Here is a 25,371-nt window from a genome sequence, read left to right as displayed (position 1 = left end):
CGTCTGAACCAGAATCATCAACTTCTGAACCAGAATCAGACACATCTGAACCAGAATCACCAACTTCTGAACCAGAATCATCAACATCTGAACCAGAATCACCAACTTCCGAACCAGAATCAGCTACATCTGAACCAGAATCACCAACATCTGAACCAGAATCACCAACGTCTGAACCAGAATCATCAACATCTGAACCAGAATCAGCAACATCTGAACCAGAATCACCAACATCTGAACCAGAATCACCAACTTCTGAACCAGAATCAGCAACATCTGAACCCGAATCACCAACATCTGAACCAGATTCACCAGCCCCTGAACCAGAATCACCAACATCTGAACCAGAATCATCAACATCTGAACCAGAATCAGCAACATCCGAACCAGAATCATCAACTTCTGAACCAGAATCAGACACATCTGAACCAGAATCATCAACATCTGAACCAGAATCAGCAACATCTGAACCAGAATCACCAACTTCTGAACCAGAATCACCAACGTCTGAACCAGAATCAGCAACATCTGAACCAGAATCACCAACGTCTGAACCAGAATCACCAACATCTGAACCAGAATCATCAACGTCTGAACCAGCAACATCAGAATCAGCAACATCTGAACCAGAATCATCAACTTCTGAACCAGAATCAGACACATCTGAACCAGATTCATCAACATCTGAACCAGAATCACCAACTTCTGAACCAGAATCATCAACATCTGAACCAGAATCATCAACATCTGAACCAGAATCACCAACTTCTGAACCAGAATCAGCAACATCTGAACCAGAATCAACATCTGAACCAGAATCACCAACATCTGAACCAGAATCACCAACTTCTGAACCAGAATCAGCAACGTCTGAACCAGAATCATCAACGTCTGAACCAGAATCACCAACATCTGAACCAGAATCATCAACATCTGAACCAGAATCAGCAACATCTGAACCAGAATCACCAACTTCTGAACCAGAATCAGACACATCTGAACCAGAATCATCAACATCTGAACCAGAATCAGCAACATCTGAACCAGAATCATCAACGTCTGAACCAGAATCAGACACATCTGAACCAGAATCACCAACATCTGAACCGGAATCATCAACTTCTGAACCAGAATCACCAACTTCTGAACCAGAATCAGCAACATCTGAACCAGAATCAACATCTGAACCAGAATCACCAACATCTGAACCAGAATCACCAACTTCTGAACCAGAATCACCAACGTCTGAACCAGAATCATCAACGTCTGAACCAGAATCATCAACATCTGAACCAGAATCACCAACTTCTGAACCAGAATCAGCAACATCCGAACCAGAATCATCAACTTCTGAACCAGAATCAGACACATCTGAACCAGAATCATCAACATCTGAACCAGAATCAGCAACATCTGAACCAGAATCACCAACTTCTGAACCAGAATCACCAACGTCTGAACCAGAATCAGCAACATCTGAACCAGAATCACCAACGTCTGAACCAGAATCACCAACATCTGAACCAGAATCATCAACGTCTGAACCAGAATCACCAACATCTGAACCAGAATCACCAACTTCTGAACCAGAATCATCAACTTCTGAACCAGAATCAGACACATCTGAACCAGAATCACCAACTTCTGAACCAGAATCATCAACATCTGAACCAGAATCATCAACTTCTGAACCAGAATCAGACACATCTGAACCAGAATCATCAACATCTGAACCAGAATCAGCAACATCTGAACCAGAATCAGCAACATCTGAACCAGAATCACCAACTTCTGAAACAGAATCACCAACATCTGAACCAGAATCATCAACATCTGAACCAGAATCATCAACTTCTGAACCAGAATCAGACACATCTGACCCAGAATCATCAACTTCTGAACCAGAATCAGACACATCTGAACCAGAATCACCAACTTCTGAACCAGAATCATCAAAATCTGAACCAGAATCACCAACATCTGAACCAGAATCACCAACTTCTGAACCAGAATCACCAACGTCTGAACCAGAATCATCAACGTCTGAACCAGAATCATCAACTTCTGAACCAGAATCAGACACATCTGAACCAGAATCACCAACTTCTGAACCAGAATCATCAACATCTGAACCAGAATCACCAACTTCTGAACCAGAATCAGCAACATCTGAACCAGAATCAACATCTGAACCAGAATCAACAACATCTGAACCAGAATCACCAACTTCTGAACCAGAATCACCAACGTCTGAACCAGAATCATCAACGTCTGAACCAGAATCACCAACATCTGAACCAGAATCATCAACATCTGAACCAGAATCAGCAACATCTGAACCAGAATCATCAACTTCTGAACCAGAATCAGCAACATCTGAACCAGAATCATCAACTTCTGAACCAGAATCAGACACATCTGAACCAGAATCACCAACTTCTGAACCAGAATCATCAACATCTGAACCAGAATCACCAACTTCTGAACCAGAATCACCAACATCTGAACCAGAATCATCAATATCTGAACCAGAATCAACAACATCTGAACCAGAATCACCAACTTCTGAACCAGAATCACCAACTTCTGAACCAGAATCATCAACGTCTGAACCAGAATCATCAACTTCTGAACCAGAATCAGACACATCTGAACCAGAATCACCAACTTCTGAACCAGAATCATCAACATCTGAACCAGAATCACCAACTTCTGAACCAGAATCAGCAACATCTGAACCAGAATCAACATCTGAACCAGAATCACCAACATCTGAACCAGAATCACCAACTTCTGAACCAGAATCACCAACGTCTGAACCAGAATCATCAACGTCTGAACCAGAATCATCAACATCTGAACCAGAATCACCAACATCTGAACCAGAATCAGCAACATCTGAACCAGAATCACCAACTTCTGAACCAGAATCATCAACGTCTGAACCAGAATCATCAACATCTGAACCAGAATCACCAACATCTGAACCAGAATCAGCAACATCTGAACCAGAATCACCAACTTCTGAACCAGAATCACCAACATCTGAACCCGAATCACCAACATCTGAACCAGATTCACCAGCCCCTGAACCAGAATCACCAACATCTGAACCAGAATCATTAACATCTGAACCAGCAACATCAGAATCAGCAACATCTGAACCAGAATCATCAACTTCTGAACCAGAATCAGACACATCTGAACCAGATTCATCAACATCTGAACCAGAATCACCAACTTCTGAACCAGAATCATCAACATCTGAACCAGAATCATCAACATCTGAACCAGAATCACCAACTTCTGAACCAGAATCAGCAACATCTGAACCAGAATCAACATCTGAACCAGAATCACCAACATCTGAACCAGAATCACCAACTTCTGAACCAGAATCAGCAACGTCTGAACCAGAATCATCAACGTCTGAACCAGAATCACCAACATCTGAACCAGAATCATCAACATCTGAACCAGAATCAGCAACATCTGAACCAGAATCACCAACTTCTGAACCAGAATCAGACACATCTGAACCAGAATCATCAACATCTGAACCAGAATCAGCAACATCTGAACCAGAATCATCAACGTCTGAACCAGAATCAGACACATCTGAACCAGAATCACCAACATCTGAACCGGAATCATCAACTTCTGAACCAGAATCACCAACTTCTGAACCAGAATCAGCAACATCTGAACCAGAATCAACATCTGAACCAGAATCACCAACATCTGAACCAGAATCACCAACTTCTGAACCAGAATCACCAACGTCTGAACCAGAATCATCAACGTCTGAACCAGAATCATCAACATCTGAACCAGAATCACCAACTTCTGAACCAGAATCAGCAACATCTGAACCAGAATCACCAACTTCTGAACCAGAATCATCAACTTCTGAACCAGAATCATCAACATCTGAACCAGAATCACCAACATCTGAACCAGAATCAGCAACATCTGAACCAGAATCACCAACTTCTGAACCAGAATCACCAACATCTGAACCCGAATCACCAACATCTGAACCAGATTCACCAGCCCCTGAACCAGAATCACCAACATCTGAACCAGAATCATCAACATCTGAACCAGAATCAGCAACATCTGAACCAGAATCATCAACTTCTGAACCAGAATCACCAACATCTGAACCAGAATCAGACACATCTGAACCAGAATCACCAACATCTGAACCAGAATCACCAACTTCTGAACCAGAATCACCAACGTCTGAACCAGAATCATCAACGTCTGAACCAGAATCATCAACTTCTGAACCAGAATCAGACACATCTGAACCAGAATCACCAACTTCTGAACCAGAATCACCAACTTCTGAACCAGAATCACCAACTTCTGAACCAGAATCACCAACATCTGAACCAGAATCAACATCTGAACCAGAATCACCAACATCTGAACCAGAATCACCAACTTCTGAACCAGAATCACCAACGTCTGAACCAGAATCATCAACGTCTGAACCAGAATCACCAACATCTGAACCAGAATCATCAACATCTGAACCAGAATCAGCAACATCTGAACCAGAATCATCAACTTCTGAACCAGAATCATACACATCTGAACCAGAATCATCAACATCTGAACCAGAATCAGCAACATCTGAACCAGAATCACCAACTTCTGAAACAGAATCAGACACATCTGAACCAGAATCACCAACTTCTGAACCAGAATCATCAACATCTGAACCAGAATCACCAACTTCTGAACCAGAATCAGCAACATCTGAACCAGAATCATCAACATCTGAACCAGAATCACCAACATCTGAACCAGAATCACCAACTTCTGAACCAGAATCATCAACGTCTGAACCAGAATCATCAACTTCTGAACCAGAATCAGACACATCTGAACCAGAATCACCAACTTCTGAACCAGAATCATCAACATCTGAACCAGAATCACCAACTTCTGAACCAGAATCAGCAACATCTGAACCAGAATCAACATCTGAACCAGAATCAGCAACATCTGAACCAGAATCACCAACTTCTGAACCAGAATCACCAACGTCTGAACCAGAATCATCAACGTCTGAACCAGAATCATCAACATCTGAACCAGAATCACCAACATCTGAACCAGAATCAGCAACATCTGAACCAGAATCATCAACTTCTGAACCAGAATCAGACACATCTGAACCAGAATCATCAACATCTGAACCAGAATCAGCAACATCTGAACCAGAATCACCAACTTCTGAACCAGAATCACCAACGTCTGAACCAGAATCATCAACATCTGAACCAGAATCAACAACTTCTGAACCAGATTCACCAACATCTGAATCAGAATCACCAACATCTGAACCAGAATCACAAACTTCTGAACCAGATTCACCAACATCTGAATCAGAATCACCAACGTCTGAACCAGAATCATCAACATCTGAACCAGAATCACCAACATCTGAACCAGAATCCCCAACATCTGAACCAGAATCACCAACTTCTGAACCAGCTTCACCCACTTCTGAACCAGAATCACCAACTTCTGAACAAGATTTACCAACATCTGAATCAGAATCACCAACGTCTGAACCAGAATCATCAACATCTGAACCAGAATCACCAACTTCTGAACCAGAATCACCAACATCTGAACCAGAATCCCCAACATCTGAACCAGAATCACCAACTTCTGAACCAGAATCAGCAACATCTGAACCCGAATCACCAGCCCCTGAACCAGAATCACCAACATTTGAACCAGAATCACCAACTTCTGAACCACAATCACCAACATCACATTCAGTTGTTCTCCCTAACATCCCCAGGAAAATAAAACTTAAGCCAGCACTGCAGTGGAGAAAGCGTAAATGTAACAGAGGTTGAATCAATAAGTAACCATTTTTTTCACAAAATTATAATTATTCCAGTCGAGAGAAAGTAATATTGGTGCTGTTTTTCCTGAAAGCTTAAATAAAATATATGACAGCTTAAATTCGTCATCTTTTCCTCTGGTTTTCACATAAATTGTTAGAAAATGTGAATGTATTGGGCATGGGTGACATGTAAAACTCCCTGGGAAATAGTTAATCATCTTTATTAATTTATTAATTTAGCTGCTTTCAAAACAAATGTTATAAAGTGCTTCATAAGGTAAAAAAAAAAAAAAAAAAACAGAATTGAAAAGTCCAGACAGTAAAAACAATTATTAAGACGGAACAGCGCTAAAGTAGATTGAGAACAAACAAAGTAATAGAACATTACAGGGATGAAACAATAAAAACTAATATGAGCACACATGGATACATATTTACACAAAAACATAAATATATGTGTAGAAGCACATGCGCGCGCGCGCACACACACACACACACACACACACACCATCTTTTTCAAAACAGCCTATGAAACTATAATTTTTATACCTTCAACAATTTAGTTGCAATATGAAAAGCAGAGAATTAAATTATCAGCTTTTTTAGACATCGTTTGAATTCTAAAAAAAAAGGTTGTCATTTTGAGAATAAAGTTAAAGTCAAGAGACAGAATTTTAAGAAGAAAGTCAGAATTCAGATGTAAAGATCAAGGAAGAAAGTCAAGAACTGCTGATTCTTCACCTTACTTTTCCCCAAATTTCTGAGAATTTTAACTTTAATCAGAATTTTGAATGGAATATAAAAAAATACTAACTTTGTTATCAGAATTATAATTTCAAGCTAAAGAACTGCATGTTTTTCGTCAGAACCATGACTTTTTTCACAATTGAATTCCAAATAATGACATCAAGTTTGGGACTCAAATTATTTTTCTCACATTTTTCTATTTTTTTTTTTTTTTTCTAATTCTCTTCTAAAGCAGTAGCTGATCCACATCACTGATCAATAAAATTGCTCTCTTTTATAGAGATCAAGTATACAAAACATTGCAAGAGTGAGGCTGTAATTTTAAAGACTGTGGCCTTGTCACACATCTGTAAGAAATGTAAATGAGCTGAGGCTTGTAAATTTGTGTTAAAATAACTGAACAACAATAATTTCATTTGTATGATTGTATGATAAATCATACAAGTGGTTCCCGATATGGAGCGTCTGGACCCTTTTATGGGGAAACTAGATGATTAAGTTGTTAAGAAAAATATTCACAATCTGCTAAACAAAATATACAATACACAAAATGTCAGAGGCCAAAGCCAAAGGGAGCGTGGGGTGAGGTGCTACAGGCAGGATATGGGGCCCAAAGATGCTTTTATGCCCTGGGGCCCCCTAGTGGATTAATCCGGCCCCGACAGACAGCATAAAATAAATATAATAATGGGTATATTATGGTTTTAAAGACACTGTTCGGTGTAAATGATGCGTTATCTCTTGACATAAGTTGATGGAACAAATGTTATACATTAATTTGGAGAACTTCAGGACATTTTTGATGCAGAAATTGCAACATTAAACTGACTACTAAAAGCTGTGAAGAGTAACTTTTACTCGTATTTATATTCTCAGTATATTTATTTGTGCGTAAGTGAAAGCAGATACATGGAGATGGTGACAGTCTACACTTCACTAATCAGATTTTACAGGAATCCCAGCATGTGACTCGGCCTCACCTCCACGTTGGTGCCTGCTGGTTATTTGCTGATGTCAAGAAAAGGAAAAAACCCAACTTCCTCGTACCGGCTCATATGCTTAAAGGAAGCTTCGCGTCGCCACAAGTTTCAGCTGTGACAGTCTTCATGTGAAAACCTGAGCGAAAGGGCACATTTAACCGCACATTTGTGTTTTTTAAAAGACTCGTCTGACGAGCAGGTGAGTTTATCTCTCTTGTTTTAAGAAGTTGAAGTTGAGGAGGAAACAGCCGGAGCGGGGTTGTTTGTATTCAGTGGCACAAGCAGCCAAAATTAGAGCGAAGTTAGTGAGGAGCTCACTATGGAGTCACCACAAAATGAGAAATTGTGGTGTTTCACTCCTATTTTATTCATTCAGATAGCGATAGAGTGACATAACAATCTCTGTTATGATCGTTTATTCCCCCTATCAGCTCTCCTTTCAAATTATCTTGTTAACTTGGATCGCCAAGACAAAATTTTAAGTCTCGTGTTCTAATGTTTATCTGCTGTTTTTTTTCTAGACTTCACTAAAGCCCAGGTTTTCTTACCTGAAACTGGTTGTGTATAAAATCTACACAGTTTCAGCATGTCGGTGTTATGTTTGAATAACAAGTACTTGTTGTAGACAGTCACAACTCAAGTTCAGCAGCAGTAAACAGTTTATTTTCATAGATGATCATGTTACAAAGAAGCAAAAAATGGTCAGGACTGTAAATCGAATTAGTTGATATATCAATCAGTCAATCAACAAAATTAATCTGGAATTATTTTGACAATCGATTGATTTATTCAGTCATTTTTCAAACAAAAACGCCCATTCAGTCTGTCAAATGTGAGGATTTGTTGCTTTTTTTATACATATATAATTGTAAACTGAATATATTTATGTTTTGGACTTTTGGCTGAAGCAATTTGAATGTCTGTGATAAGCATTTTTCTTCATTTTCTGTTGTTTTATAGACATGACAAGGAATAAATCAATCAAGATTTTCTTTTTTTTAAAAATTTTTTTGGTATTTTCTTTAATCATTAATCACAATTGTTATTGTAATAAGTAATATTCTGATTTAGGCAAAGATAAAAGTTACATTAAAAGTTATTTTTATTATTGATTATCCTGTTGATTACTTTTTTGATTAAGCAATGCATCATTAGGTCTTTAAAATGTCAGATAATGTTGTAAATTGTTCACCACAGTTTCCCTGAGCCTGAGGTGACGTCTTTTCCTTCAACCAACATTACAAAAACCCAAAGATATAAAATTAACTGTCAGAACAAAAGTAATTGCCTTGGAATCAAAATTGTTGAATGACTAATCGATTTAATCAACTACTTGTTTCATCTCTAAAGGAATCTAAAATATTTTCACATATCTACAAAGGAAAAGTAATGAAAAATGTTCAGCACATATTAAACTATTCTGTCTTTTTAGAGAGGACACAGAAACATTTATTATATTTTTTCCATACAGGTGGAACATGAACGGGCTGCACCGAGGAGGAAGAGATGAATGCTGATGTCACTTTCTTCCCAGCTGCACACCCATGGAGTAAAATCCCCAACGCGAGCTCTCTGAACCTCACAGTTCAAAACTCATCCTGCCCTGCCAGCAAGAGAATGGAGCCCAGTGGGCGTTGTGTTACCCCGGACGAGCCTGATCCTTCCCTCCATCATCTGGACTCCCAGCTGGACTTCTTCCACAAACTCGGGTACTCCACAGCGCAGGTCCAGGCTGTTCAGAGGAAGTACGGCCCCAACATGGACACAGATAAGGTTCTAGGGGAGCTGGTAAGGATAGGGGCCGGCCTGGAGGCAACTAGGCAGGGGCCTGTGACGATGTCGGTGCTGGTGCCCAGAGGGGACATACAGGCTCTGGGTCCCACCCTGCAGCTGCCTGTCACTGTCACGTCTCCCCAAAGCAGAGAGGAGACCAGCGAGGAAGAAGATGTCCTGAGACCCATCGTTATAGATGGGAGCAATGTGGCCATGAGGTGAGAAACTGAACAAAATTAATACTTTTTTTCTTTTTAAAGTAATTTTTCAATTGAAAATGTCAAAAATCACCAGTTCTTGTATCTTATATGTTATGATTTGCTGCTTGTCTCTGTTTTATATCATTATAAACTGAATATCTTTGGGTTTTAAACTGTGGAACTTGTGATATATGTGATATTTTTCACTATGTTCATAAGTTTTACACACCAAATAACTCATCGCTCAAACAAGAAATTAATCAGCAGATTAATCCATAATGAAAATAATGGTTGGTTGCAAGGCTTTATAAAAATCTTTATCTGCTTTAACCTCTCCTATACCTGTTAATTGCTTGAGGACAGGTAGAGGAGTAATATGCAAAGCACCTTTTGTTTGCTTAAGAAAAGCTTGAACATTCTTTGTTTTTACTTATTTGCATCTTACAGTTACTGTAATTATCATGATCTATTACATAACACACTTTTTATTTAACTTTTAGTGTGATCTGGAGGCACACTGAGGTCTCTTTTACATTATGATGGGCTTCACATTACAGATTTAGCCAAAAGTCACAATTACGCACTTGTAGGCACGTCACCAGTGAAAGTAATACCACGATTAAGCAAGAGCACTTCAAGTGTTTAATTTCACCTTGAGTCACCTGATGATTCACTGTTAGTTTGTTTTGGAGATAATTTCCGTACGTGAGGTAGTATGTCGCCCAAAGCGGATTTGCCTCATCTGCAGCTGTGAGAGGTTCCACCTTGAGTGCCTCATGTCGTTCTGACGGCTTGTATTTTGCTTTTAGTGCGTCAAGATATAGTGAAAGTTTTTGTGATTGGGGTTTTATAAACTAAGATATCTCTGTGTAAAGATTCAAAGGGAACCAACAACTAAAATATTAGTTGAACATTTAACTTCTGATGCACTTTTCTGACATTTAATTTCTTAAATTAACTAAATTGATTTGATTTTAAGACGAGTAAGTGTGTAACTTAAGTCATACAAGTTATTAGCAATATGTACTACATGACTGGGATTCTACAGTTATTCTAGCAGCTCTGTGCCTGTGCCTTGTTCATGTCATATTGGAGTTATTGTATAAGTTTAGGACTTGTCAATAGTACCAACATCCAAGTTGTAATTACAACTGAGGAAGTCCTAAACGCTTCTTATCTGCCAAAATCCATTTTTCAAGGTGGTTAAATCCAAATTTAATGTATTTAGTGTTGTCAATGCACAGTATTTTTAACCCTCACTCAACTTTAGAATAATTTGACTGTTTCTCAGAAGTTGTAAATGTGAGACTCTCTCTCATGTCTGCCATCCATCCCAGATGACGTAAACGTGATATCACTGTTGCTTTTTGTCAACATGCTCACATTGGCAATTCTGATGTTTGGCAGGTATAATTTTGTACCATGTTCACCATCTTAGTTTAATGCGTTAAGTTATAAACTATTTTTACGTGACGATGGTGTTAGATGAAAAGTTAAGGTTCAACCTGAGGGAAACATGAATGTATGTGCAAAATGTCATGACAATCCATCCATTTGTTTAGACATTCTACTCAAAACCACAAATATCAATCACATTTTGACACGAGAGGAAAAGTCAGGAGATCACCAAAGTCATCAGGGTTCATCCTCTGGGAACCACGAATGTCTGTACAACATTTTCTGCCAATCCATCCAGTAGGTGTTGGGATATTTCACTGGATAATTGAACACTTTGACCTGCTGGTGGCGCTAAAGGAAAGGTCTGGGGATCACTGAAGTCTCTATGACTCATCTACTGGGCACTGTGATTGGCTGTCCCAAATTTCAGGGCAATGCATCCAATAGTTGTTGAGATATTTCAGTCACCAAAGTGGTGGACTAACTGACCCACAGACCGACATCCCATACTGCTAGCATGGCTAATAATAAGAAATCTGATCATACTTTCAGAGATCCCAGCTTCTTAACCTAAATGACAAATTTTTGTGACTGGAAATTGGTTTGGGCTGCATTGCTCTATATTTGTACTGCACAACGCCTGAGGTACTGTTTCCCACAAATGTAAGTTTACTCAAAAGCATAATACACCAGTTTTGTAAACACGATTGCGACTTCACCCAACTGTTGACTTTCATGTGGTCGGCAGAAAAGGGCAGCATGCGTGGTTTCAATACCGACTGCAATTCTTTTGTTTTGATACCACAATTCTTTTGTTTTGATACCGTAATTCTTTTGTAAATTTGCCTTCCCAGGGATTGCTGATGAAATTTAGCTATCTAGCTAATTCGGGGACACTCAATGAGGTTGTCATAGAGTTAAAAGACAAGCAGTAACTGTTATTTTCTGTTCAGCTTTTCAGAAACACTTATATTACCATGATTTTTCCATGATTTAGGTAACTCTGCTTTTGTGTACACTCAACCTTTTCCCTCATCGTCTTCTCATACGTGGTATGACGTGCAGAGGAACACTAAATGGGACAAAATATGGGGGCGAGAGTGAGACGTCATAAAATATTATAAAGTGTGTGTGTGTGCGTGTGCAGAGTATACACACCTCTCTATCCTTTAGCCGTTCCCAACCAGGCATGCCCGTACAGACACATTGTAGACTGGCTGCTCGAATATGCAAATCAGGGAAAGCACTGTATACGAAAGCCTTCTTGTTTCCTTTAAAACCAGTGCTTCTTATAAAGTAAGACCCCATTTCAACAGTAACTGGCCTGACAGCATTTCTATCCCCGTCCTATAGGCTGTCTTTCCTTGTCCTCTCACTTGCCTTGGCCTTAACTATGACAGATCCCCTGAAGGCTTCAAACACTCATATTTTACTTAGTGTCATGTTTTCACAGCAGAGTTCTGCTGCAGTAAGTATGTGGGGACAGAGTGTCATGTTTTCACATGTGGGAATGTTTCTCAGATCAGATGTTCTGATAATACTGTTTACACACTGATAGAGCTTTCTAGGTAGTAAGTGGATAATAACAAATCTAAATCGATTACTGGATGGAGATGAAAAAAACTTAAGATTCCTCTATTTCACAATATGACTCGATCAGATTTTAGTATAATGGGAAATTCACTAACGCAGATCTTCTATTTTAGCCTGGTCGGTATGTGTTAGAGCTGAAATTATTGGTCTATTTTTAACAACTTTTTAACAATTAGTTGATGTGAATCTTTTTTTTTTCATTTAAATCTTTACTGACAAGAGGTTTGAAACATTAAAAAAACAAAAAACATCAAAAAACCAACAAAAATAAGTCCAGCTGATAAATTTATTTGCAGCTCTGTTCAAATGTTGCCGTGTTTAGTCATGTATAATGTCCATTTTTTCCCCATTTTTCTTCCAGTTGTGCTTCTTTTAGTCTCAATATGTGTCAGTTTTTTCATCAAGAAGATTTCTTCAACAATTTACAAGCCATCCGTCCTGCATCAGGGCCGCTACCACTTTCTTCGCTTGCTATTAATAGTATTGTGACAAACATTGGACTCATTGCACTGGCTTCCAGTTCATTGCAGAATTTTAAAATTTTGGTGCTCACTTATAGAGCCCTACATGGCTAGGCTCCACAGCGTATTACGGACGTTCTGCACCCCTACACCACAAACCGAGCTCTTAGATCCTCCACCCAGGGCTTTCTAAGTGTACCTCAAACACATTTTAAGATGCGGGGGAGATTTAAGATGCATTCCAGTTGGCAGCCCCTAAACTCTGGAATAGTCTCCCAATAAGGTTGAGTTCCTTGGATACTGTGGACTCTTTTAAAAAGCAGGTAAAACCCATCTGTTCAGACAGGCATTTGGGTAGTATATGGTATTCTATATTTTAATTTGTCTATTTTGTCTGTTCTCGTATATTTTATCTGGTTTTTATTTATTTTGACTGTATTTTGTTTTTATTTTCTTTGACTGTGAAGCACTGTGACTGGTGTCTGTGAAAGGTGCTGTATAAATAAACTTTGCTTGCTTGCTTGCTATTGTAACCAAATATCTGCCGTTTCCCGTCACACTTACTTCAGGGAATTTACAGAGATAAAGTTCCTGATAAGTCATGGGGACCTTTTTATCCTAGTATTTGTCGTAGCACTTTACGTACCATTTACCGAAACAGTTACTTTCTGACATTCTCAACAAATATGAGTGATCTTACATCTGTTTAACTGCTTAATCTCCATATGAAGCTCAATTTCCTGTTTCTCTTTTATATAATTAGTTGAGTACTCATTAATGGTCGATAATCAATTAATTGTTAAATTTTTTAAAAACAAAAATACCTGAAAATCATTAGTTTCTGCTTTTCAAATGTGAATATTTGCTGGTTTTCTTCATTTTTCCATGACAGTAAATTATGTAATAATTAATAATGTAATATGTTACAATTTTGGACTATCAAGCAATTTGTCGATGTCACTTTGAGCTTTAAGAACTTGTGATGGACATTTTTTCACTAATTTCTGATATGTAGACTGAACTATTAATCAGTGAATTGAGAAAATAATCAGCATAAATTAAAATAATCGTTAGTTTCAGTCCTTATACTGTAGGTATACTTTCAATGACTAAACCACTCTATCAACCTCAGTCTGTCTGAAACAACTTTGTTCTTTTGTATTCCTCAAATTCACATGACAAATGTTGTGATGGGGTAAATTGATAAGTGAGCTTCTGTCATTGGTCCAAACTGACTCAAGGAAGCTTTCAGCCACAGACGGGACATTGTTTAATGGTTCAAGTTTGAATGTTTTCTAGTTTCCCATTAATTTTTTCCTGCTTTCCTTTCATTCATGCATTCATTCAGCCATGGGAACAAGGAAGTTTTCTCTTGTCTGGGAATCCAGTTGGCTGTGAACTTCTTCCTGGAGAGAGGCCACACTCAAATCACTGTGTTTGTTCCCTCATGGAGGAAGGAGCAGCCAAGGCCAGATGTTCCCATTACAGGTATGAAAACAGGGATCCACTTTCTTTTAATGTCGCCTACTTCCTTCTTTGCTTGGTGCTGTTGATCACATGACATTGGCCTTGTTGTTAATCGCTGTGCGGTCTGATTATGCTCATTATCGCGATTCAAAAAGCAGATTTAGCCCATTTTCTTTATCACGTTTGAAATTACTGCTGATTAGTTGATTAATTGATCAAGAGCAAAGTGAAGTTAGGACATATTTCATGCAAAAATGTACTGGTTACAGCTTTGTAAAGGTGATAACTTGCTGCTTTTCTATGTTTAGACAGTTAAAGAAGGCATTAAAATATTCCAACTTGTGTTCTGGGTAGTGTTTAAGGACAAGCGCAGTGATCCATCACTATAATGGGCTGATAATTTATAGACTAAACGATAATGGAGAAACTTATAGGCAGCATAATCTATAATGAAAATAACTGTTAGTTAGCAGCCCTATTTGAAATGGTTTTCAGTTTGCATAGACTTAACAGACAGCCAACATTGAAAAAACGGTTTGCTCTGATGCAACTGCTGATTCTCAGACTGAACTGTATTACTCAAAATGGGAAATACCCCCCGCAGTTCTTTTTTCCAAATGCTAAGTAAATGAGCTTCATCTTTCATCTATGTAGCTATAATTCAAAAGCTACAAATGCAGGGTTTTTCCAGTGGTTTTTGATACCCAAAGATAACCATTTGAACTATCACTGTGGTGGCCTGCACTCTGCGCAGCCCTAACCAGATCGTGTTTGCTCTATGTAGATGAACAGATTGCTCAAGCAGATAAACTGTTTTGTTACTGGATGTACTTTTTAGAGCCCTTGTTTAATGTTTAACTAGGTTAAATCTGCCAGCTGGGAAAGACCCTCATTAAAATGTTACTGTAGCTTCCTGAATGAAATGATAATTATGTAAGGTGTGTGCGACATTTATTGCACCTACACTTGATTTACTTAACAATGACCTAATGTGACTTTATGTTTGGTGTACAGATCAGCACATCCTGCGAGATCTGGAAAAGAGGAAGATTCTGGTGTTCACACCTTCGCGTCGTGTCGCAGGGAAACGGGTGGTTTGTAATGACGACTGGTTCATTGTCCAGCTGGGCTACGAGTCTGACGGCATCATCGTGTCCAACGACATGTACCGCGACATTCAGGGAGAGAAGCCCGAGTGGAAGCGCTTCATCGAAGAGAGGCTGCTGATGTACTCCTTCGTCAATGACAAGTGAGTTCTGCCGTCTTGATACGGGGCTTCCCTGGCTGCTTTCATCCTGGAATGTAAAACAGATAAATCATCAAATGAGTCAGCAGGGAAGACGAAGTGTTAAGCTGTAAAGGAAAAAGTCAGTTCCACTTTCAGACTAATTGAATTTCACCCTGACGCAGGTTTATGCCTCCTGATGATCCTCTGGGTCGACATGGACCAACCCTGGAGAACTTCCTGCGGAAGTTTCCAAAGACTCAGAAAAAACAGCCATGTCCTTATGGTGAGAGAACACATTACTGGTCCTGCCTGGTATTTTTTCTCAATGGTATAAGACACAAATTACATGCTTTTATTATTTTTCTTAACAAACCATATTAATGTCTCTCTGAGGCTACGTAGGCACTGTGCTGCTTTCAGCTAAATGCAAATGTCAGAGTGATAAGATGCTGATGTTTAACAGGAATATGTTTACCATGTCCACCATCTTAGTTTAGCAAATTAGCAAGCTAATATTTGCTAATAAGCATTAAACACAAATTATTAGCTGAGGCTTATGGGATTGCCATTAGTTTTGTACAGAAATTCATGGTTCCCAGAGGTGGTTTTGAGTAGAAAACATCAGAATTGTGATTGTGAGCATGTTGACAAAAAGCACCACTGATATCATGTTTACATCATCAGCACTTCTAAATTCTTATGTTTTGTTCTTTATTCAGGAAAGAAATGCACCTACGGGATCAAATGTAAATTCCACCATCCTGAACGAGCCAAACAGTCCAATCGCTTGCTTGCTGATGTGCTTCGTGAGAACGCTAAGCACCCCTTGACTGCTCAGAATCAGTCTTCAGCTCGCATCAGTCCTGTACCGGGCCAGAGCCTCTTGCTGGTGGAGGATATGGCAAAGAAACTGACTCTGGGACCCGAGAGCGTCTCTTTGAAGAAAGATCATAAAAATGAAAATGTAGTTCATGTGAAGGTGAGTCACCGCCCCAGCAAGAGGGCCTCATCTAGAAAGGAGAAGAACAGCCTACACTCTTCTTCTGACCAGGGCTCTGTGCGGCATGGTGGCTCTCAGGAGCAGCTAGACTCAGGGTTGGGCTCCATAGACAGCCAGCCAAAGGAGGCCCCTTGGAGCCAGCAGCCCCACAGTGTACGGCAACAGTACTACCTACCTAGAAGCGCACCGTGCAGCTGCTGCTCACACGGGCCCCCTTCTCTGGGGACAGCACCAGCTTTCCAGCATCACAACCAGCATCACAGCATCAGGCCAGTGGGCAGCCGCAGCTACGGCCCGCCTCATTACGCCAGCTTCGGTGCATACCCAGTCAGCATGCCTGCTTACAGCCAGCCGGCAAATTACCAGCATAGCAGAAGCTACAGCTGCCAGCAGCAGCTGTACTGGTCCGATCCGTTTGGTGCTCATTCTCCAGCGGTTCGCAGCCTGCCGGGGGAGCACCCACCCAGCAGAGAGGAGAGAGAAGTTGTCCGGAAAAAGCTCCTGGCTATCTTCAGTGTCCAGTTGGTAGACATGGCCATGGACAGGTTTCCTCAGCTGATGGACCCGCAGATGTTGGCCGCTGAGATTCTCATGCTGCAGAGTCAGAACAGGATGAGATGAGTCCAGTGCCAGTCTGAAACACGTCTTTCAAGGGAAAGACTGCTATGATAAACATGAGTTTGTGTATTTTTGTATTGTGGTATCCACCTTGCTATAAACTGTATTTAATACTTTGGAACTGTTATATTATAAGTTGCCTCAGTGAACCAGATAAGAGGCAGTATGCAGTTGATACAAATTGTATCTTTATTTAAAATGTAACAGTAAAAAGTGGATTTTAATGACATTTAATGTGATTAAAAGGGTTAACACCCATAAAATATAATGTGTCATATTGGCACTGTCTACATTTATGAATTCAAATTCCAACTATTGCAAACGGTTGGGCAATAATTTACAGGTGTTCACCCTACAGTTGTGTCATGATGATATATGAACGATATAACCATAAATCTATGCAAAACATCTCTGAACTCCGCCCCTCTCTAACCCTGCCAGATGCTTGTCTATTCCTTTATCTCCTCAAAACTGGACAACTGCAATGCGCTCTTCACGGGGAAAATACCCAACATATAACACCAATTGTGTTTTCATTGCACTGGCTCCCTGTCTCCTTCAGGATTGACTACAAACTCCTGCTAGTCGTATACAAATCCATCAACGGACACGCGCCTCCCCACCTACAGGAACTAATCACACCACAAACCTCCACCCACACCCTCAGATCTGGCAGCAGCTTGGTCCTCTGGGCTTTGAGCTCCGCACCATGGAGCCTTCTGCTCTGCTGCACCACGCTTGTGGAACAGCCGTCTTGAGCATCTGAGGGCAGCACAGACCCTAGACTCTTATAAAAAAGGCCTAAAAACCTTTCTATTCAGGAAGGCCTTTTCATCTTCACTCTTATTACTATTTTCTTTATGTTCTCCTATTAACACTGTAGCACTTTGAGATTCACTATGAATGAAAAGTGTGGTACAAATTCAATTTATTATTATTATTGTTATTATTTATGTTAGGTTATTGTGATGAACAATTAATAAAGGCAATACTTATAGTAAATAATAATTAATCTCTCAGAGATGAGATTTGAAACTGAAAACTAGCTTTATGATGCTTTATATTCCCGGATTTGTTTATTTTTTATTTGTCAGCAGATGTTCTGTATCAATCAGAAGTTCTTAACATTATTATAATATTGACTTTGTCCATATTGCACAGCCCTACCAGTGCACTTACTTGCTGTGGATGCTTTACTGTTTGTAGAGTCCAATGTAATTTTTCTAAGACATAAATTACGAGAAATGACATGTTTTGTAACTGTTCAGCTTTTTGGGATCAGATCCAAGATTGTCATTAGACTTGCAGAGAACAGTTTCATAATAGGTTGTCAGTGTTTTAATTTATAGCCACTTTTATATTATTTACGTCAGAGCAAGTCGACTGATGGTGGATGGAGCATGTCAATACTGGATTATTTTTATTTCAATGTTGAGTAACTGATATAAATGTCACTATTACAGCATAAAATAAACATTTGTGATTGCCTGTCATGGAGAGTTACAACACATGATTGACTCTGATATATGTGTAGTTGAGGATCCATTCTCTACTTTTTCAAACACTTTGTACGTGTGTGTGTGTGTGTGTGTGTGTGTGTGTATGTGTGACTTGGGGGTCATTCTCAGTCTTGTCTGCACAAGTAAATTCTGCAGGATTTCCTTCAACAACTTCAACTTCCCAACGATATTATTTTTGAAAAACACACCCTTGCAGTAAGTTTCCATGCCAGAGGCTTGTTTCGCGTAAAGGGTGGGAACTAACGATCATTTTTAATATTGATTAATCTGCCAGTTATTTTTTCCATTAATTAATTAATTATTTTGGCTATAACGTGTCAGATCATAGTGAAAAATGCACATCACAATTCCCTGAAGCCTGAGGTTTGACCAACAATTCAAAATCCAAAGATATTCAATTTACAACGATATAAAAGAGAGAAAAGCTTCAAATCAGCCCAAATGAGAAGCTGGTACTTGGGAATGTTTGGCAAAAAGTAATCCATTTTTAAAAAATAATTATTGATTATTAACACATTATTTTATTGTTGATTGACTAATCAATCAGCTATTCATTGCAGCTCCATTTGTATCATTAAAACTAATTAAATTAATTAAATTAAAACTAAACTATTTACAATGAATTAAGGCCCAGTCTAATGTAGCCATGATGATGCAGATATTTTGGTAATTTAAGTGTTTCGTTCATAAAACATGTAGCATGTAGTAGGTGTATTAATAATTTTCAAATGAGGAAGAAAGGAACTTTGTTTTCCACACTGTTGAAAATTATCTTTGGTTTCACCACGCAGCGCCCAGAAAAACAACATAAAACAGGACAATTGACAATAAAATAAACAATAAAATATGTACAATAAAATAAAATGTACAATATACAATACTGGAGGAAGTATTCATTACTGCAATATATCTATTACAACTACAAGTCCTGCACTGGAAAGTGTCACATAAGTAAAAATAGGGAAATTAAAAATAATGCAGAAAAACGGCCTCTGTGAGTGTTTAACTATTGTATATTATATATATAAATTGATTCTTATTCCTGATGCACTAATGTGTTTGTAGCATTTTACTGTTTACAGGCAAGATGGACCAAATTTTAACACTTAAATATACTGTTTGGTAGTTATGTCTGTAACAGTGCATCACATTTTATAAGGTCATTATATGTTTTTTATGTAAAATATGAATTTGTAACTAGTGTCAGATAAATAAAGTGGAGTAAAAAGTTCAGTATTTCCCTCTGAAATGTAGAGTAGAAATATAAAGTGGAAGAACTCAAATAAAACACATGTATCTCAACATCTTCCATACAGTACTTGTGTAAATGTAGTGCTATTCTACCGCTGACTATATGCAAATCAGCTGAACAGTGTATATATGCAGTACTGTAGAGTACATGCAAATAGGTTGGGTTGCTCTTAAACATCTCTTCTATGCAGTCTGAAAACATACAGAGTCAATAGGTTCTCAGTGGTGTAGGTTAAAACAAACATTTTGAGCCGTCATAACCTGTCATTCAACACTCAACCACATTATTGCTTTTGCAGTAGAAATACATGGCCTATAAACCGCAGCTAAACCACGAGTCTCGTCTCCACAGATACAAAGAAGAAAATGTTCTGAGAAACCGGAGCAGCCTGAGTTCTCCTAATTAAATTAGGTCGATGTGTTATAGGAGGATGAGATTATCGAATTTTGAGTTGGTTACTGACTGACAGACAAAATGCTAATTTTATCTTTTTCATGGTTTTAATTTTCACACTATTTATTGTCCATTAACTCAGCTGCTGTTACCACATACTGAGTTTGCATGAATCAGGTGTTAAAGAGTAGTGTGGTCAGTGATTGCTTTATATATTGTACTGTTGCACAGTGGATATATTTAGCCACACAGGCAACAACCTGTTGGGGAAAAGAGAAAAAAAAACCCTCACACAGTGGGTCCAAAGAATTATGACTCATTCACGGAAACAGTTTTCCATTTATGTGCTGATCTTTCCTTGCTTATGGTGCACTAAATACACATTCAGCACAATCAAATACACACACACACACACACCTGACTGAAGTTGTGGAACAAGGAAATGTTTCAACATACTGTAGATACTGAGATAAAATAAAACATGACCGGTCCTCAAGTGACAAAGAGTCACACAGGAAATAAAGAAAGAAACAAATGAAAATACAGTAAAAGAGTAAATATTCTCTTTTAACATGATTAATGAAAATGTATGATTGTAAATTGGCAAGATGCATTAACATGCGTAAAAAAAAAAATAGCGCGCAATCCTATGAAGGTCAAGGACAAACAAGTTTAGAAATGAGTGATGACATGAAAAATGACGGTATACTACATTGTGATCAGTATCTTGTCTCTATGCAGCCTAAACTCTCCAGGAGGAAGGGTGTTAGCTGCCCTCTAGATGAGGCCCCTCTGCCTGAGTGGTGACTCGCCTTCACATGAGCTACAGTTCTCATTTTTTATCTTTTCTTCAAGAAGCCACTCTCGGGTTTCTTTGCCATTATCCTCCACCCAGCGAGATGGTGTGAGCTTTTGTAAGAAGGTGTAAAATAATCTATCAGTGAGGAAATGAGAGGTGTTTGTGAACTGCGTTGTTGTGAGTGTAAACATTGTTGTTTGAAAGACAACCAAGAGACATATATGACCTTTAGCTGTGTCCCAAATCCATGCTACACACTTATTGTATTGTATGTATGTAGTGTGTTCCCACTGGGAAAATGACAAAATTAAATAATGATAAAACCAAAAACAGTTGGTATGCACTCTCTTGATTATGTTCACTACTGCTTAATCCTACAAGATTACATGTTGCTGTTATATATACATATATACTCACCAAGCACTTTATTAGGAATACCTGTACAATCTAACGTAGCTCTGCCATAATTTCAATTTACTACTACTTATCCTGAAATTATATTGTCAGTTTCTCTTGTGAACTTGGTGTTCTACTCTTAAAATAGTCACTTGTGAGATTTCCACTTAAGAAAATGAATGATTACCGTTGTAAGAGCTGAAGTGTAAAAACTAATGGAGCTAAACAACAGACCTGCTGCAGTGTTACATGTCAGTTTTCGTAGGTAACTGAACCCATATGTCATCTCACACAATATTAAGATTATACCTGTAGATACCAAGACTTACAGAAAAACAAAGCAAACAGATGTTAAAAACCTATTTGACGTGTATTAGTAGACAACTGTGAAATCGAAACATAATAAGTTCACTGAAATGGAATAATCGATGTACAGAACTGACACATTTCCACACATTTCTAATCTGACCTTCGTGCAACATTTAGATGCATCAGATAAGATCTTTACCACTTTTTTTTTTCAGGCACTTGTGAAAACAGCAAGTCCCTCTCTGTTCTCATATCTTGAAGCTAATAATCCAAAAACTGAGAATAATAATCTGCAGTCTGTCACAATTAAAAACCTGTGCCAAGGCTGTGAAATTATATCTGGGCTCATAAACTTAGGCTAGACAAGACACACTGTTCTACTCACACATGTCTGAAATGCCATTTAGGGCATGACTCATGCTCTGTCTACATCTTAGCGTAATATGCAAATACAGAGGCCGGTGTTCATGAAAGGAGGACACACTTCACTGCAAGTGTGCACAAGTGAAGACATGACACGCTGTTCTTAGATTTCAGACAGGGTGAGGAGCACGAGACAGACAGGCAGAGTGAATGACAGGAGGGGATTAAACTGTATTTATTGTAATTACAATGCAAAATTATTAATGAAAGGCCTCCTCCCTTCCTGTTATACCTCAACAGTGTTGATAACTTGGACAGAAAGTTGACATCCATGGCCTATTTTCTACTTTACCATTGTAACATGTGTATCTCAAGCTGTGGCGTTGTTATATACTTGGTCCTGGTATTTTTATGTAGGTCAACAGGAGAGGAGCTTAGAGGGATCTTAGTTTTCAGTTTTCCTGCTTAAATGACAGACTCACAGTTTTTCAAGTCTGTCTTAAAACAATAGTGAGGAGCCCAAATGAACATTGAAACAGGTTTTTCTTGCTGTAATCGCTCCTCCTGTTTTTACTGATCATTAGAAGATCTCTTCATAATGCACTTACAAAGTCCTCCTTCTGTGCAAAAACGTAGTTAAAAGTTTATCTGAAGCTAATATGAAGCTTCACCTGTCCAAATGAGTCAAATCAAGTGGATATCTTTCAACATTACAGTCTTTTTAGCGCCAAAGTCCCTTTTTTTGTTACTATACTTCCACCGCAGCTCAACAGGGAAACAAATATCCACTTGACATGACTAACTCAGACTGCTGAAGCCTCATATAAGCTTCATTGTGGCCCCCCCATCACTTATATTGAAAGCACATTTGAAGGAGATCTTTTAACAGCCAGTATAACCAGGAGGAATTTGTGTTCATATGGGCATCTGACTGCTGTTTTAAGACAGACTTGAGACATAGTGAACTGTTGCAGTGACATTACTGTGTGCGTGGAAGCCTCAAATCGTTAAAGACATAACTTTTCATTACACCATAATTTTCAGTAGTTGTTACCTGATTGGACGGATTCGGTCTATCATTACACACAGACAAGACGTGTAATTAACTTGATTGTCGGTTCTTCACAGAGGTGAACTTCTTTGGTCCTCAGATACACCTGGGCCTCTTTGATGGGTCCATTTAAAGGGCCAGTTCACCCACAAATCTATTTCTCTCTTAGGTCTATATCAAGTCGTATCTCTCCATGTAGGCTCGATAGTTTTAGTTTTGTGCAAGGATACAAGGCCTTTATTTTCATGACATTGTGTTTCCTAGAGCTTGGTGATAAAGTCGCTTCAATGCAAGAAGGTATTTGAACTTTAAAAGAATTTAAAATGAAGGTTTTAAAAATATAACTCCTTCATAGCCTCATTTAATTGCAGAGGGGTGTAGACGCGTAGTCAAACATTTGAGATCGTACAGCTTTAGAAATGGTTGGGGTATGTTTTTATTTGCATTTAACTCGTGTTGAATCATTTCAAATTGCACCCATGTGAGGACAATGATGAACAATCAATCTCAGCTCATGCCATAAAACAGTGTAACTTGAATGAGCTAAATAGTAGTAACACGTTCATGAGCGTTCTCTACTTTATGCTAAATAATCGACGGTTTAAAGCCTTTCTGTTAACATTTTCTCGCTCGGTATTGCTATTAAATGCAATATAATGGTAATAAATGTCATTCAGTGGTTACTGATGGGGGGGCGGTTTCATCATAAACATAGAAGCCAAAGCAGATTATTACTGTAAGTGAGAACTTCAACATTGTGAAACTGTGCCCCCTCAGAAACACTGACTACTGAGTGTAATAAACCAGAGGTGGGAACTTCCTGTGTAACCAGTTCAAAAGGATCTGACCTGATCATGTTTGCTCCCCTCCAGCAAGAGGCTGATGTTTATCAAGACAAAAACCTCTCGCCACAAGAAAAGTTTCTTTCCGTCAGCAGCCGGTCTCATCAACAAGGCCCGGGACCCCCACTGACACGGACTCTATCCCATCCATGGACTTATATTTGCACATCTGTGATTTTTGATCTAATGTTGCGTGTTACATTAATGCAACTTATATTATTATTTTTATTAATTGCACACTGTATATACTGTTTACACTATTTACACATTCCTGGTCAATATTTTGTATATTTCATTTCATTCTCTTCAATTTAAAATTAAAAAACCTGTAGCAGCTCTTCTCGCTTTACGTATTTTTACTGTAAATGTCTTTCTTTCTTTTTTATATGCATATTATATACGTAATTTTGTGCACATTTTGACTGTTATGCACCACAACACCGAGGCAAATTTCTTGTATGTGCAAACCTACTTGGCAATAAACCTGTTTCTGATACTGATTGTGGTGCTCTAATGACCTTTGAAGGGAAAATCTCTTACTCATGTGCAGTTTCAGAAAACAGGGTCATCAGCCACACCTACAAACAGATATCCTGAATAAGAGAGTTGTTGCTTGAGAAAGTTACAGCAGCATGTTTGCAGACCTGAAGAGGTTTGACTCCCCCTGCTGGATGTAGAACAATCCTGCTGAAATACAGAAGAAGTGCAACTGTTCCTTTATACAGTGTTGATAAGGCACATACAGTATGTAGGGCTGCAACTAACAATTATTAAATTATCGATGAAAATCGATTCGAAAATTAATCTATTATTTGGTCTATGAAAAGTCAAAATGAAGTAAAAAACGTCCGTCACAACTTTCAAGAGCCCAAAGTATAGTAAGTCCTTAAATTGCTTGTTCTATCCAACCAAAAACCCCAAAACATTTAATTTACTATCATATGTGATAGAAAAAGAGCAAATATTAATAATTCAGAATCTAGAACCAGCAAATGTTTTGCAATTGATTGATCAATTGTCAAAATAATTGCAGATTAATTATCTTTTGATCGATAAATTGATTAATTGACTAATCGTTGCTGCTCTACACATATGTACAGTGAAGATAG

At 38.6% G+C, this 25,371-nt stretch overlaps 1 protein-coding gene across 1 annotated transcript; it reads left to right on the top strand.

Moving 5' to 3' along the window:
- The first annotated feature begins 7,568 nt into the window (after nucleotides 1-7,568).
- On the top strand, nucleotides 7,569-18,830 carry zc3h12ab (zinc finger CCCH-type containing 12Ab). Its single transcript, XM_067612458.1, has 6 exons — nucleotides 7,569-7,798; nucleotides 9,071-9,590; nucleotides 14,373-14,512; nucleotides 15,506-15,740; nucleotides 15,902-16,002; nucleotides 16,439-18,830. Exons 2-6 carry the CDS (start codon nucleotides 9,106-9,108, stop codon nucleotides 17,338-17,340), a joined length of 1,863 nt encoding a protein of 620 aa, XP_067468559.1. The 5' UTR covers nucleotides 7,569-7,798; nucleotides 9,071-9,105; the 3' UTR covers nucleotides 17,341-18,830.
- Nucleotides 18,831-25,371: the final 6,541 nt, after the last annotated feature.

Source organism: Thunnus thynnus, chromosome 15 (assembly GCF_963924715.1).
Source record: "Thunnus thynnus chromosome 15, fThuThy2.1, whole genome shotgun sequence".
Taxonomy (NCBI): Eukaryota; Metazoa; Chordata; class Actinopteri; order Scombriformes; family Scombridae; genus Thunnus; species Thunnus thynnus.
The sequence above is the reverse complement of the archived record's forward strand: the minus strand, read 5'-3'. Positions and strand labels throughout refer to the sequence as shown.